Source organism: Myodes glareolus, chromosome 5, assembly GCF_982192425.1.
Source record: "Myodes glareolus chromosome 5, mMyoGla1.1, whole genome shotgun sequence".
Lineage (NCBI taxonomy): Eukaryota > Metazoa > Chordata > Mammalia > Rodentia > Cricetidae > Myodes > Myodes glareolus.
Window position 1 is genome coordinate 20781890 of NC_142030.1, and position 14792 is coordinate 20796681.

The window sequence follows — 14792 nt, forward strand, 5'->3', positions numbered from 1 at the left end:
GGCACTGATAATCTTATGGGGACCTAAAGAAAATTTATAGTTATAATCACGTCCTGACTAAAGTATCCTGTGAGTCTTGATCATCTCAGGCAGCAGTCTTGAATCTGTTCTGGACGAAGAACTCAGACAGCTGAGCCATCTATTCCTACCAGAGATTGCTCAGGTGGTCTCCCTTGGTCAAAGATGATTTTTCTTAACTCTGAATAAATCCAGAGCCTCTCATTTTCCGTGGAAACAAAAAAAAAAAATCTCTTCTCCAAAGTAACATACCTTTTGACTTCAATTTTGAAGCCAAGGTATTTTCAAAATATCTATCTTTGGATTAATTCTACAGCATTTATAAGCAAATATCTTTTAGCAGCTGTTGCTCCTTCCTCAGCATTTAAACAATTCAAAGAGAGCATATAGTATCAAGATTCTCTGTGTATTTTTCATCTTTACGTGGCTTTATTTTAACCTCTATTTCTTTTATTTTTTCTTTTAACTTTTGGCTCTTTGAGACAGGTTCTCTGTATATTTTGTCCTGGAATTCCCTCTGTAGACCAGGCTATCCTTGAACTCCCAGAGATCCATCTGTCTCTGCCTCCCCAGTGCTGGGATTAAGGGTGTATACCACCACACCCAACTACTCTCTTTCCTTTTTTGTTTTTATTTGTAAGGACTTTAAACCATTTAGAGGTTTTTTTTTTATTTGAATCTCTCTTTACTGTATATCTCTCTCTTTCTGACCATGTGGGTCTTTAATTTGCTAAGGAATATGGAAGTCCTTGCCAGGAAGCAAGCTGCAACATTGTTTCCATTGTCCGGACTGCCTGCTTGAAAGAGTCAGAGTTTTCCCTGGCAGGATGGCCCAGAAAGCCAACATTTTCAAACAGCGCAGCTTTTTTCCTGCTAAGACTGAAAACCAAAATGCTTTACTCTAATCTTTCCCAAGCTTTCTCAGGCTTTCTGTGGATGCAGTTATCCACGTGGGCACCATTCTGCAACATGAGTGGGGCCTGTTTGTTTGTGTTTTTCTGTTCTGCCCGCCTCCCAGCTGTTTAGTCCCAGAGAAAAATCACACTGAGATCTCTATAAGTTATAAAGCTGATTGGCCCATTAGGTCTAGCCTCTTACTGGCTAACTCTCACATCTTGATTAATCCTTTTTTCTGATCTATGTTAGCCATGTGGCTCAGTACCTTTTTCAATGGGGCAGCTCACATTCAGCTGCTTCGGTGGTCTGGGAAGGAGTGGGAGGAATCAAATTCCTCCTCCCCAGAATTCTCCTGCTCTCCTTGCATCATTTCCACTTCCTGTCTGGTTTTCCCACCTACACCTCCTGCCTGGCCAATCAGCATTTATTTAAAGCATGATTGACAGAATACAGACAATTCTCCCACACCAGATTTATCCTCCATGTTTATGTCATCATTCAGAACAGTATGGTCTTTGACAGTGGGCTCTGGGTCTTTTAATTTTCTTGGTGAGATATGTCCTCCACAGTGACTAGGAATGACCGAACCACTTTTGGCTTGGGGGCCTGTAAGAGGCCCTTCTGGGAGTTTCCCAATGGTATCAGGTTGCCTTATCTGTCTTTATTTGATCTGTATTTATTGGTCCAATATCAGCCTTTGCCATACCTTCTATATATACCTGAAAGTTGAGTCCTCCTATTCTTGCCATTCTCAGAGGAGATATTATTCTTAGGAATTCCTTATCTACTATCACTTATCAGATGTCCAATTCTACCACAATGAAGACATTTGGCAATTTGAGGTCTCTTCATTCATTGGAAATTGCTTCTTCTACCCAAGATTCAATATTATAGTCAAATGTCTCAATGTTCATTGTATGCAGGATCCTTTCATCCATAGGTGCTGATCTATCCTTTAAAGGGCAAAGTATCTTTTTGCATTCTAAGTTGACATTTTCAAAAGCCAGAGATTCAATAAGTACTCATCTAGCATCTGGGTCTGTTACTCCTATTTTACAGCCTTAGTTAATTTTTGTAAAAAGTCACTAAAGGGTTCTCTCAGGCCCTGTTTAACCCTGGTATACGATTCAATTCATTTTCCTTGTTCTTGAATCCTATCCAACCATTTAAGGCTGCTTTGTGGCATAGAAACCAGATTTGTTCATTGTAAAGAACTTGAACCTGTGGGTCAGCATAAGTGCCCTCCCCAAGACTTTGATCTTGGGAAGTCTCAAGTCCTTTTGATTGTCTCTGTTGTTCTAAAATTTTAGGCTCTTCCCTGAAACAACATCTAAACATCAACTGGAGCCCATCATCCAGAACTGCTGAAACTAACTGAAGCCAGTAATGATGTGCTGCCTTAATGCTAGAAGTCCATGTCTTTATAATCTCCCGAACAAATGTGGAATGCAAGCCATAAGTTACGACAGCTTGCTTAATTTCTTTTAGATCATTCATTACTATAAGTAGCCTTCTACCTTCTTTGGATCCTTTTGGGCCTTTAGAACGTGATGCTTTGTCAGAGTAGATTTCAGGCTAGGAAGTTAAAACCCTGGGTAAGTCATTGCTGACATCTACTCGTGATGTTTAATCCTGTCCTTGTGCCTTCTTTCCCTGTTCATCAGCTCCAATAATTTTCTCAATCACTTCAAATCTTTTTACTATTGTCTTTTGTAAAGCATGAATCTCCTGACCTGCATATATTTCTAGTGACTTCATTGAGGCACCTAGCCTCTGGTACTCATTCTGCACATGTGATTCCAAGGTGTGAAGTTTCTTTTTTAAAGATACTACCTCATTCTTGGATATTATTTGGATAGCATGCAGATTGTCATCCTGGAGAAATACTCTATCTTCTAACCTTTCATAACTTTTTAACAAATTTTGATTGTCAAATTCAATAGTATGAATTCTTTCAGTTAATTTCTCAGTACCCTTAGACATAGATTTAATTTTGTCTGTCAGATTAATGTTACCCTTTTCAATAGTATTAATTTTTCAAGTAACCTTTGATTTTCAATGGTATTAATCCTGTCAACTAAGTGTTCATTATTAAACAGTAAAGACTGTATCATTTCTAAAAGTGCCTCTCATTTTTTCTTAAGGATATAATATAAAGAAAAAAACTGAGTCCCAATTAATGGATGTATCACCATTACCACATAAGCCTTGCAGAATACAATCCATAGCATCAGCAAAAAAGTTACTAAAATTTTCAATGTTAATGTAGTCTGCCATATCGATTTATTAATTACCTGTTTTGAGACCTGGTAAATTGTTTTAAGTGTTTTAAGTCTTTATTGTCCAGCAGGTGTCGTGGTTGCAGAGTCACAACTAGCAGCGACACAGCCAGTGGCAATGTGTTTGGTCCTGAGCAGCTTTAGTTTCCTGGCTTGTTACTTAAATACTAACTAAATACTTAAATACTAAGAAATATGCTTTGCTGGACAAATTAAAAGCAATTCAATTAATTCCATACACGGAGCAAGAAACCCAGAACTCATGGGCACAAACCGGAAGCTGCACGAGAGACATCAGGTGGCAAGGAATGCAGCAGTGGGGGAGGGGATGTTCACGAACTTGAGAAATTTCCAAGTTGCTGCACACAGTTACCTCTGCTGTTGTGGTTTTCTTTTTCTTTCTTTTTTTTTTTTTCAGAAAATGACTTAGATAATGCAAACCAAGTGAACATTTTGAGAGACTTTCTGGACTGTGGACCAGTTAGGCCTTATGTTGTTTCCTCAGTAGGTGTGGAGTCCAATCCACATGGGGTGCCAGATGAAGAAGGATGCTTAAAAGAAATCCCACACTAGCTCAGAATTGAGACTAATAGAGGGTTATTTATTTAAGGGTAGACTCACAAATCACAATTCTCTGCTGGAATGGAGAACATCAAACAAATTCCACAGCCAGAAAAGAGACCGGACACATGCTTTACATTGGCATAAATAGTATAAGTCGCCACACCCAAGTGGGCAGGCAACTTGAAGGCTACTGGCTGTAGGAATTCCTACAGTAAGAGAATGGGAAAAGTTGCTTGCTAAATATCTGCCAATGGTTTAATGTGTATATTCTGTGAATAATTTGAAAAATAACAAAAATCAGACAATTTAATGAACAATAACACAATAAATGATTATACAACTACCAAAATAATAAAATTAGCTTAAAAGTACATGTAAAATGCTCTTTATTATGAGCAGGAGGTGCAAATAAAAACTTCAGTGAGCTACCATTTTATCCTCTTTATAATGGCTATTATAAAAATTAAAGAACAAGTAACTAAAGCAGATCCTAAAATTCCTAGTGGAGTTGTGGAGAAACAGCGACACCACTGCATTGGTGATGAGAATACAAGTTAATACATCTGCTTTGGAGATAGTATGGAAGTCTCTCTAAAAAAATAAATCTATCTGTCTACTATCTATCTATCTATCTGTCTGTCTGTCTGTCTGTCTGTCTGTCTGTCTGTCTATCTATCTATCTATCTATCTGTCCATCCATCTATCTACCTAATATCTGTTATCTATCTATCTCTCTATCTACCTAATATCTGTTATCTATCTATCTATCTATCTATCTATCTATCTATCTATCTATCTATCTATCCATCCATCTATCTACCTACTACCTGTTATCTATCTATCTACTATCTATCATGTATTTATCTATCTATCCATCTACCTATAATTTGAAATTGCTAAAGAGTTATCTGAGGATCATATTCATACACCCTAAAAGACTATTATTTTGAACATACCTGGGAAAACTCTGAGTAATCTGATCACTAATTTGTCTTTATGTTCAGATTGTTAACTTACGTTTCAAAATGTGAAATTGTTTCATTCCCAATTCCTCCTTTTATTCTACCAAAATTTGCCCATATAAACTCTTAGCCTGTGCTCAAGGTTTATGAATTTATAATTATGTTTTCTTACTAAAGTGGCACCTGTATCACTATTAAAAAGTCATTTTTGTTCTAAGTAACATTTACATTAAGTTTAGTTTGTTCTGAAGCTGGCAGGTTGGTATTGTGCATTGAATATTCTTAGGTGAGACTATTCATAAAGAAATTTGTAAGTGCATTTTATAAAGAGAACTACACCAATTGTGTATAAATATGATAAATATCTAAATTCAGATATGAGAGCAGTTGAAGAAAAGTAAGGAAAGTGATTGGAGTTATGTTGTTAAACTGGTTTTTCCTTCTTTTGAAAACTAACTCTTACAGAGGCAGAGAAGAGTTTTTGAATAAAAATTGGTAAAGAAAGTGAAAATGTAAAGACCTAGAAGATTAAACAATTACTAAATAGAAAAAGACAAGATCTCCTGAGTAAAATGGGAGCATAGGGATCATGGAAGAGGATAGAAGGGAAGGGGGAGAAATGAAGGGGAGTGGAGAAAATATATAGCTCAATAAAAACAATAAAAAATTAAGAAAACTATTTTCTATGTTTCCAAAATGTACTATGGGAAATAGCATTCTACAGTGCAGTATTGCCTAACCAGGGAATCTGTGATTCATAAAAAAAAAAATTTCCAAAACTTAAGATATATTGCCAGATCTGAGGCAACATTCCTCAGAATTCACCGCATCTCTGCAGTTCATCCATGGAATTCTAACCTCAGAAACAATGAACAAATTTTCTTTAGATACATACTGCCGGCAGAATTAATTACTGAGCCACATAAGAATCCTGATCATATACAGAACAAATTTTGCAATGATAATACAGAGTACTACTCTGATTTTATTATTAGCAGAAAAAATTCAGGATGATGGGTTTCAACATAACAGAAGGCTAAGTATAGAGGAATACCATGTTCTAATACATTAAATACACATTTTAAACAATAAGAAGGAACCTGTGACTGAAATTTGGCCTTCAGATGTATTAAAAACTTGTTGAAGTAAAAGTCTTTTTAATTTTTTTCATTCAACTACTTATTTTACATCTGCCCTCAGTCTCCTCTCCATCCTCCCCTCCCAACGCTCCTTCAACTGGTACCAATCCCACCCCCAATTCCCTTCTCTTCTGTCTTTACCTAGGAAAGAGCAGATTTCCCATCTTTAAAGCATGACATATCAAGTTGTACTAAGACTGAGTACCTCCCCTTGTATTAAGACTGGGCAAGGTGATCCAGTATGAGCAGGGTCCCAAAAGCCAGTAAAAGAGTTGGAAACAGTCGCTGTTCCCACTTTTAAGAGTCCCACAAGAGGACCAAGCTACGCAACTGTAACACATGCAGAGTGCCTAGGAGAACCTCAAGCAGACTCTCTGGTTGTTGGTTCAGACTTTATGAGGCCCTATGATCCTAGGTTAGTTGATGGTGTGAGCCTTCCCATGGTGTCCTTGATCCTCTGGTTCCTACACTTTTTTCTCCTCCTCCATGGGATTCCTGAGCTCTGCCTAATGTTTTGCTTTGGGTCTCTGCATCTGCCTCCATCAGTTGCCATCTGTCATCTCTGGTGACAACTGGGCCAGGCGCCAATGTAGTCTTTCTGGGTCTGTGGATTGTAGCATAGTTATCCTTTACTTTACAGCTAATACACACTTATGAGTGAGTACATGTTTGTTTTTCTTAGTCTGAGTTACCGCATTCAGGATGAATGGGAAACTCTAAATCTAGAAAAGATGAAATAGGTAAACTGATGGAGTATGATAAGTGATATAGATTCAGAGTTCCCCCTTCACAGCAGTGCATGTCTTTGTCTGTCACAGCCACTACAGTTGAAATGTGATGAACGGTCCATATTCCCTTAGCTCGGAACTGGGCCATCAGGCAAAATTGCAATATTGCTGGCTCTTACAATTTTATTTTTCTCACCAATTGAATGATATTCATTGTGTAAATTTGTCACATTTTCATTACCTGTTTATCTTTTGATTGACATCTAGTCAACATGCAGAAAATAAGAGACCATGAAGTGTGCAAGACTAAAGGACTTACATATCATACCTTTTTCTCCAAGGCTCAGAGACCTTCAAGAAAGAGGAGCAGAAAGACTGCAAGAGTCCGAGATGTCCAAAGCACAAGGACACAGCAAGGAAGATTGCACATAGGAACTCATACAATTATTACAACATACACAAGACCAGTACAAGCTCAGGAGCCCAACAAAATCTGAGCATGGGTGGCAGGAGGTGTGCAGAAGCTGCCACCACTGACTGAAGAACTGTTGGCAGCTTCTGGAAGAGGGAAGAGGGAGACTTGCTTTCTTTAATGACGTGACCATTGATAAATTAGTACACTCTAGGGCATTCTCCATCCCGGAGAGTAGCTGAGCTGAACAAATTGAACCTGATGAGTTTAAAACAAAACAAAATAACAAAGAAGACAAAAACAAACCTTGATGTTGGGAGGGTAGGGAGGTGAAAGGTGAAAGGGAGGGGAAAGTGAAGAGGGTGGATCTGTGAATAGTTCGTGAGTGAGAAGACCATAAAATTATGCTACATGAAATTCCCAAAGTATTAATAAAAATATCTGAAAAATAAAATCATATGATATAAAAACAAAATAATAAAAAATTTGAAATGTCATTGAATTTTAAATAATAATTGTAGTTTAGCTTGATTAGTATGTCTTAATTAGCATGTTAACAGTGAATTTCAGTGTGGTATTTCAAAACATAATTATAGTGTGCATTGATCAATTCTAAACTTCATATTTCAGTTCCTCTAGCCTGATCTGTCTCAATAGTCACCACTATTGTATTCTTAGATCAATATTTTCTCTCCCTCTTTTATTCCCCCCTTTTTTCTTTCTTCCTTTCTTTATTGTTTTTTTGTGAGCTGTATATCTCTCTCTGTTCCCATCCCTTCCTTTCCTTATTTCTTTCCCCACATCTTCACCCTTTTTTTCCTCCTCCTGTATTTCCTCCTCTTCTTTTCTTTTTAGGTCTGGCTGGTATATGTCAAAAGGCCTTCCTAAAATCCAGGAAATCTTTAGGTTTAGTCTGGTATGTCATTGAAAGCTTCGATTATGGTTTTTACTTTGCTTATTGAGCTTTTTATTCATATGTACTTTGTTAAATGAGGCAGTGATAGAATACATATTTAATTCTAGCACTTGGGAGGTAAAGGATGGCAGATCTCTGAGTCTGAGTCCAGCCTGGTCTACAAGGTGGGTTCCAGAACAACCAGAGCTACTCAGAGAAACCCTGTCTCCAAAAAACAAGTAACAAAATAAGCAAACAAAACAAAAACAACAACAATAACAACCACAAATTCTCTGTTAAATTTCAGAATCATAAAATCAGAATCATAAAATTCATTCCTTTTCTAATTTCATCTATCTCTACTAATTGTACTATTTTAGTTATTGTTGATAGTTATTCTTTATTCTATTTTCAAATTCATCTGTCCTATATTGTGTCCTGCCTGAAGTTTCCCCTCTCTCCATTCCTCCCAGTTCTTCCCCTCACCTCCCCCCTCACCAAGTCCACTCTTTTTCCTTTTCCCTTCAGAAAGAGCAAGCCTCTCAGCCCGATATCAACTAAACATGGCATAACAGGTAAAAATAAGACAAGGCACATGTTGTTATGTGAAAGCTGGATGACACAATCCAGTAGGAGAAAAGGGTTCCCAAGAACAGGCAAAAGAATCAGAGAGCACCCCTACTTCCACTGTTGGGAGTCCCACAAGAACACCAATCTAGATTTAACACAAATTCAGAGGACCTAGAGCAGACCTATGCAGGCTCCATGGCTGTTACTTCAGCCTCTATGAGTTCCTATGAGTCCTGTTTAATTGATTCTGTGGGCTGTTTTCCTAGGGTGACCTTGGCCCCTCTGGCTCCTATAATCCTTTAGGAACTTGTCTGGATCATATTCTTTGGGATCTGCTGCTGAAGAGTTAATATGTTCTTGCGGGGGAGGGGGCTCTTTGATACCTTACTGTCTTAGTTACTGTTCAATTGCTGTGAAAAGACAAAATAACCAAAACAACTCTTATAAAAATAAAGCACTTAATTGGTAACTTGGTTATAGTTTTCAAGGGTTAGTTCATGATCATCACAGAGGGGAGCAGATAGGCATTGCACTGGAGCCATAGCAGATAGCTTTACATTTTGATCCATAGGCAGCAGAAAAAGGAGAGAGAAAGACTGGGATTGGCATAGACGTCTGAAGTCCCAAAACTCACCCCCAGTGACACACCCCCTCCAACAAAACCACACCCCTCCAACAAGGTCACACCTCCTCCAACATGGGCATGCCTCCAAATCTTTTCTCAAGTGGTCCACTAACTGGGGTCCAAGCATGCAAGCATATGAGCCTATGGGGAGCAGTCTCATTCAAACCATCATAATTGCTGGTTTGAATATTTCTAGTGTTCATATATTGTTCTTTAAGAATATAGCTTATAAACTATCTCTACCCCTTCATGAGGTACATTTCTTAGTAAGCAGATTTGTCCTGAAAATATACATTGGGAAGTCAGCTCAGTATGTGTATTATTGGGTTTGTTAACAACTGAGCTCTGCAGTATAGCTTTCCAATGGCTACTTGGCAGTAATTAAAGACTTTAGGTAAATTATACAATGTGGAGGAATTGGAGCAAACCGCAACCTTTGGGTAGATATACTCATGTGACTCGGGCAGGTATTTTGCAGTTAGCAGTGAGTAAGAAGCACATGGGGTGTCTACATTTTAATTGAGAAACAATTTAAATGTTTTTTAGAATAGAAATAGTCTGTTTCATGAGAAACAATTTAATTTCAGTTCCTAAATATCCTTCTTTCCAGCAATCTAACTAATGACCAGACACTATACTTGGATTGTCAAAATTAATGTTATTAAATCATGAGGTGGTATGGTAGAAGATTGAAGATCTGTGTGTGTGTGCATTGAAAACAAAAGGGAGAAAATGTGAGAGAAACAGAAGATGGGGGAGGGAATATACATTTCTGATTGCAAAATATAAAGATGAAATTCAGTGACCTAAATGCCAATAGTAAAATGAAAGCTGGTCTCAGAGTCTAGGAAGAAGATGCCCGCTGTGATAACTTGCAAGTTTCAAATGTGTTAGCATCCTGGGAGCTAATGAATACCTCAGCACTTCTCTAACGTGTGTTTCAACTTCTTCTCAGACTTTTAATCTCCATAAATCCAAGTGGACACGTCAACTGTGAAATGGGAAACCCCACTTGAACTTTGATTTCATTTTAACCACCCAGAGTTCCACAACAGACCATTACGTCTCAATCTCTGATTATCCCTTTCAAATGTAGTTTTCCATCTGGGATCTCTTCTCTTTTCTCTTGAAACATCTAGCAGATGCTCCTTCCTCACTTAGGTCTCGCTTGCATTCCCACCTGAGGAAATGATGGCAATCACTTGAGCGAACTCACTTTCCCCCAAGGAATGAGAATATTTTGTTTTTGTTTGACTTTATTTATTGTAACATTGTTGATGTTTTTCAAGTGAATGTCTTTGATTATTAGTGTACTACATAATAGAGTGAATTAAATAATGGTTTTGGTGTTTTTTTCAAAATAACTAGTATTACTTTTCCATTTCTTGAAAAAATAGGATATTTGACATTTCAGGCTATTAAAACTCCATCCCTTCCATGATAGGATTTTTTTCTTTAGTTACTATTGTTACATATATATGAATAATTATACATGCAAAACCTGATGAATTTGTTTAGTGTGGCTTGTCTGCAAAAAATAAAATATGTGAATTTTATATGTTAAGCCCCTAAATCATCCACAATGTTAAAATACTCCACCTCAAATATACTAATGCAATTTTAAATACTTAACTCTTTATTATCTTTGAAAAATTTCAATACTTAGTAATCCTAACTTCATGTTAATTGCATTTGGGGGTGAAATAAAATTTTAATACATGAGTATTAATGCTTTATTAATACAGGAATCTATATTTGAATTGTAGAAAGCAATCTAACCCATATATTATAAAAATAATGCATCTCACAGGTGGTTCATACTATCTATCTATCTATCTATCTACCTTTAATTTTTTTGTAAATACGTCAAGATCATTTTGAACAGAAAAGTCTAATTAATCTGGATGAATTTAACCAAAATTTTCAAAGGGAATAAAGATAGAATTATTCCTGGCCACTGAGAACTAATAGAAACAAAAATGATAGAAATAATAGCCACATATAAGATTCCTAAATATATGCTTTTAATATATTTATATTATAGCAATACTTAAAACATAAGAAACCATTGAACCATTGTCAATGACAAATAGTAGCAGCTAACACTTGCTTTTAGCATTTTTCCAAAATAGCTTTGAATAGCTCACTTAATTTTAAATTAATATATGAGATCACAATCTAAGAAATCCTACTTAAAAGTTACAAACATTGAAAATAAGAATAAAAAAGACTAATCATTTTTTAAATATGCAGTGCCATTTAAGTATAAACTTTGACATCTATAGATATTATTCTAAGTGCTTTATTTTACAATCTGTGTTTGTTATTAACACATATATAATATACATAATAGTTTTTTATAAAGTTCATGTTTACAAAACAATGTTTCTTTTGTATATTTCACCCCTCATTATAATCTAGACAAGTATTTGCTATCTAAACTAAATATGTTCAAACAGAATAAATATAGGAAGATCTTCAACAAAGATATAAAGAATATCAATGTACCAATGAATGAATTAGGTGTTAATTTATTTTATGGTTTAATATATTGGAGTTAAATCTGGAGAGAGAGGCATTTATGAGAAGATTAACTTGCAGATGTAGACAGCATCCTTTGGGAACAGAGAAGCTTCTTAATTGCAATCTTCATGTCCTTATTTCTCAGACTATAGATGATAGGGTTGAAAAAGGGAGCAAGAACTGCAAACATCAGTGCAATGGCTGTGTCCAAAATTGGTGGAAAAGTAGCCGAGAACCGCAGGTACATGAGGGAGACACTGCCATAAAACATCAGGAAGACACCAAGATGGGCAGCACAAGTAGAGAAGGCTTTCTGGCGCCCTTCGCCAGAGGGAATCCTCAGGATCACAGTGATGATTCTGATGTAAGAGATGGCAATCACCAAGACAGAGAAGATGATGGCCACAGCATGAACCACATCCTCAACCAGAATCATGGAGGTGTCTGTACAGGCCAAACGCAACACAGGTTCAAAGTCACAGAAGATCTGATGAATTTGGTTGGGACCACAGAAGGGCAGTGTGGATATCCATGCAATCTCTGGGAGCAATACAAGAAAACCAAAGATGCAGGAGCCAGCAGAGAGCTGAGCACAGAGCCTGGGGGTCATGATAGTTGGGTACCGGAGAGGATTACAGATAGCAACATACCTGTCTATAGCCATTGTGGTCAACAAAATACCCTCTGAATTTCCCAGTGAATGGAAAAAGTACATCTGCAAGAGACAGCCAATCATGGAGATTGTCCTCTGCTTGCTGATGAGGTTAGAGAGCATTTTGGGAATGGTTGCAGTCGTATACCAGATCTCCAGAAATGAGAAAATGCTGATGAAATTATACATGGGGTTGTGAAGACGAACATCCATCCTGACTGCAAAAAACACAATGAGATTCCCAATAACAATGAATATGTAAATGAAGAACAAAGGGATGAAGAAGAGGACACCTCCATCTTCAAACTTGGGAAAGCCAGAAAAGAGGAATTCTGTCACTGAAGTGGTTCTGTTACTTCTCATTATAGTTTCAGCAAAGTTTATCTTCATGAGTAAAATTACACAGGTCAATTCCTAGATGAAAGGTCAAAAGTCAGACTTATTGGTTCATTCAAAAACTAAATGGAAAGCAAAATTTAGAAAAATAATTTATCTCTCTCTCTTCTTGGATTAAGATATAGATATCTACTTGGTACCAATGCTGTCCCTCAGATATCTATGCATTTGTTGTTTCCAGTAGTGAAGAAGAAACTATCTTCATAAAATGTATGTCCTATTGAAGATACAAACAGAAAGTAGAGTATGGACACAGCTCTTGGTAGAACATTTTACTATCATGCCCAAGGCCCTGTATTCAAATCTCAGTACCACAAAACAAAAAAAATATGAAAATAACACATCAAAATTCTAAGTTTGCTGAAAGTGATGGTGCATCCCAGCAGTCGGAAGGCAGAAGCAGGTGTATCTCTGTGAATTCAAGGCCAGCCTGGTCTAGAGAGTGAATTCTAGGACATTATGAGCTACACAGAGGAACCTTGTCTCAAAAAACTAAAATAGGCAAAATTTGTAAGGTACATTAGCTAAAATAAAGTATGATAATGTGAGTGTGCTAAAATTCCTTTTATATTAATTTCAATTTTTTTGAGTCACATATCATAGAGCATTCTCAGAAGCATCATCAAAGTGGATTAGATAATTTGAGTCTCATTTGATTATCTTACTGCCCCTATAACCAATGTGGAGACACTTTCTTCTTTGTGCTGAATGTTTCATGTTCTCAGAGTTTTCCTTTTACCATCCCATAAAAGCAGCTTTGTGTGTGACTTGAGAAATGGGTTGGATTTTCAGGCACAGCATGATTGTGAAGTGTATACAGGAAACTGTTTCTAGAAGCAGACAAATCTAGTTAACAGAAACCAAGGAGCCTAGAAAGAGTTTTCAGAGAAATGTGGCAGATTTCAATATGGACCCTAAAGTATCAGTCTATGAGAGACTACCCAAGTCTCCCTATTCAGACTCTGAATCCTGAATAAAGAACATGTGTGGGTTAGATGATCAAAGCCAAATGCGGGATTCTAAACTAGTTCTTACTGCCAGGTGTCTTGGTGTCTTGGAAGCGGCTAGAGGATTGAGCTGTCCTCTCTAGAAACAATGCCAAGAAATTCATGAGCTGCACAGGGAATACTGTCCACATAGTTCAGGTGCTGCCCTGAAAGACAAATTAGCCATCAGAGAGATGCATTTATAACTCAGAGGAAATATGAAAATGAACCAGGTGGGTGATTCTTACACATTTGATTTGTGGGTATCTTGGTCATCAGACCAGTCAGTCCTTCCATAGTTCAGGAGGCCACCCCACCCCTCTCCATCTGCGCATGGAAACCTATATTCTCTGAGAACCTGTGGTTGTTCTCTGGGCTCCATTTAGTGATCATTAATTTCTTTGTTAACTTGACTGGATTTAGAATCACCATGGAAACAAACCTCTGTTGTGTCTATTAGGGTATTTGTAAAAATGTTTAACTGAAGAGGGAATGCTTACCCTGAATGTGAGTGATACTCTTTCATGGTCTGGGATCCTGAACTCAACACAAGGAGAAGGTGAATTGAGAATTCATCTCTCTTTGCTTCCTGATTGTAGACACAATGCAGCTGATCACCCCACACTTCTGCAATCATGACTTTCTACCATGATGGACTGTGCTCTCAAACTTGAGGAAAAATAAACAATTCTTGCTCTAAAATATAAACTCATATGTCTAACTAGGAACATTTCTTTATGCTGTATGCATGTTTTCTCCCACCAAGGGAGAAAATAGGTTTCCCCCAATCAACAGTTCTAAAATCATTCCAGAAAATAATCTGAAGCTTCTGATAGCATTGGACACAAAGTTTGAACATCCAAATGAGGAAAAAACATGTGACACATAAATGGACCAATGAAAAACATATAGCATAACTCTATATTTTCTAGAGATCTCACTGCTGAAATTGTATGCATGTGAAAAATATTTTCAAGAACTGGTTTTTACTGTCTAGAGTTGACAAATACCACTTTAGCAGCTTTTAGAAAATGAAGGACGTGTAGAAAATTAAAGAATGATGGTTAATTAGTCCTATAGACACTAATCCTCCAGATTTTTAGAAACAAGATTTTGGAAACCAAGTCTTGCAGCTCTGAAGATTTC

The 14792-nt window shown here is 37.0% G+C and overlaps 1 protein-coding gene across 1 annotated transcript; it reads right to left on the reverse strand.

The window, feature by feature from the left end:
- Window positions 1-11570: 11570 nt before the first annotated feature.
- LOC125401926 (olfactory receptor 6K3-like) lies at window positions 11571-12631 on the reverse strand. The gene has a single exon (XM_048436374.2). It carries the CDS (start codon window positions 12625-12627, stop codon window positions 11680-11682), a length of 948 nt encoding a protein of 315 aa, XP_048292331.2. The 5' UTR covers window positions 12628-12631; the 3' UTR covers window positions 11571-11679.
- Between the last annotated feature and the right edge of the window lie 2161 nt (window positions 12632-14792).

Bases quoted from the DNA above. Each gene is read 5' to 3' on its own strand.
- LOC125401926 (XM_048436374.2), bottom strand. From the start codon at position 12,627: ATGAGAAGTAACAGAACCACTTCAGTGACAGAATTCCTCTTTTCTGGC.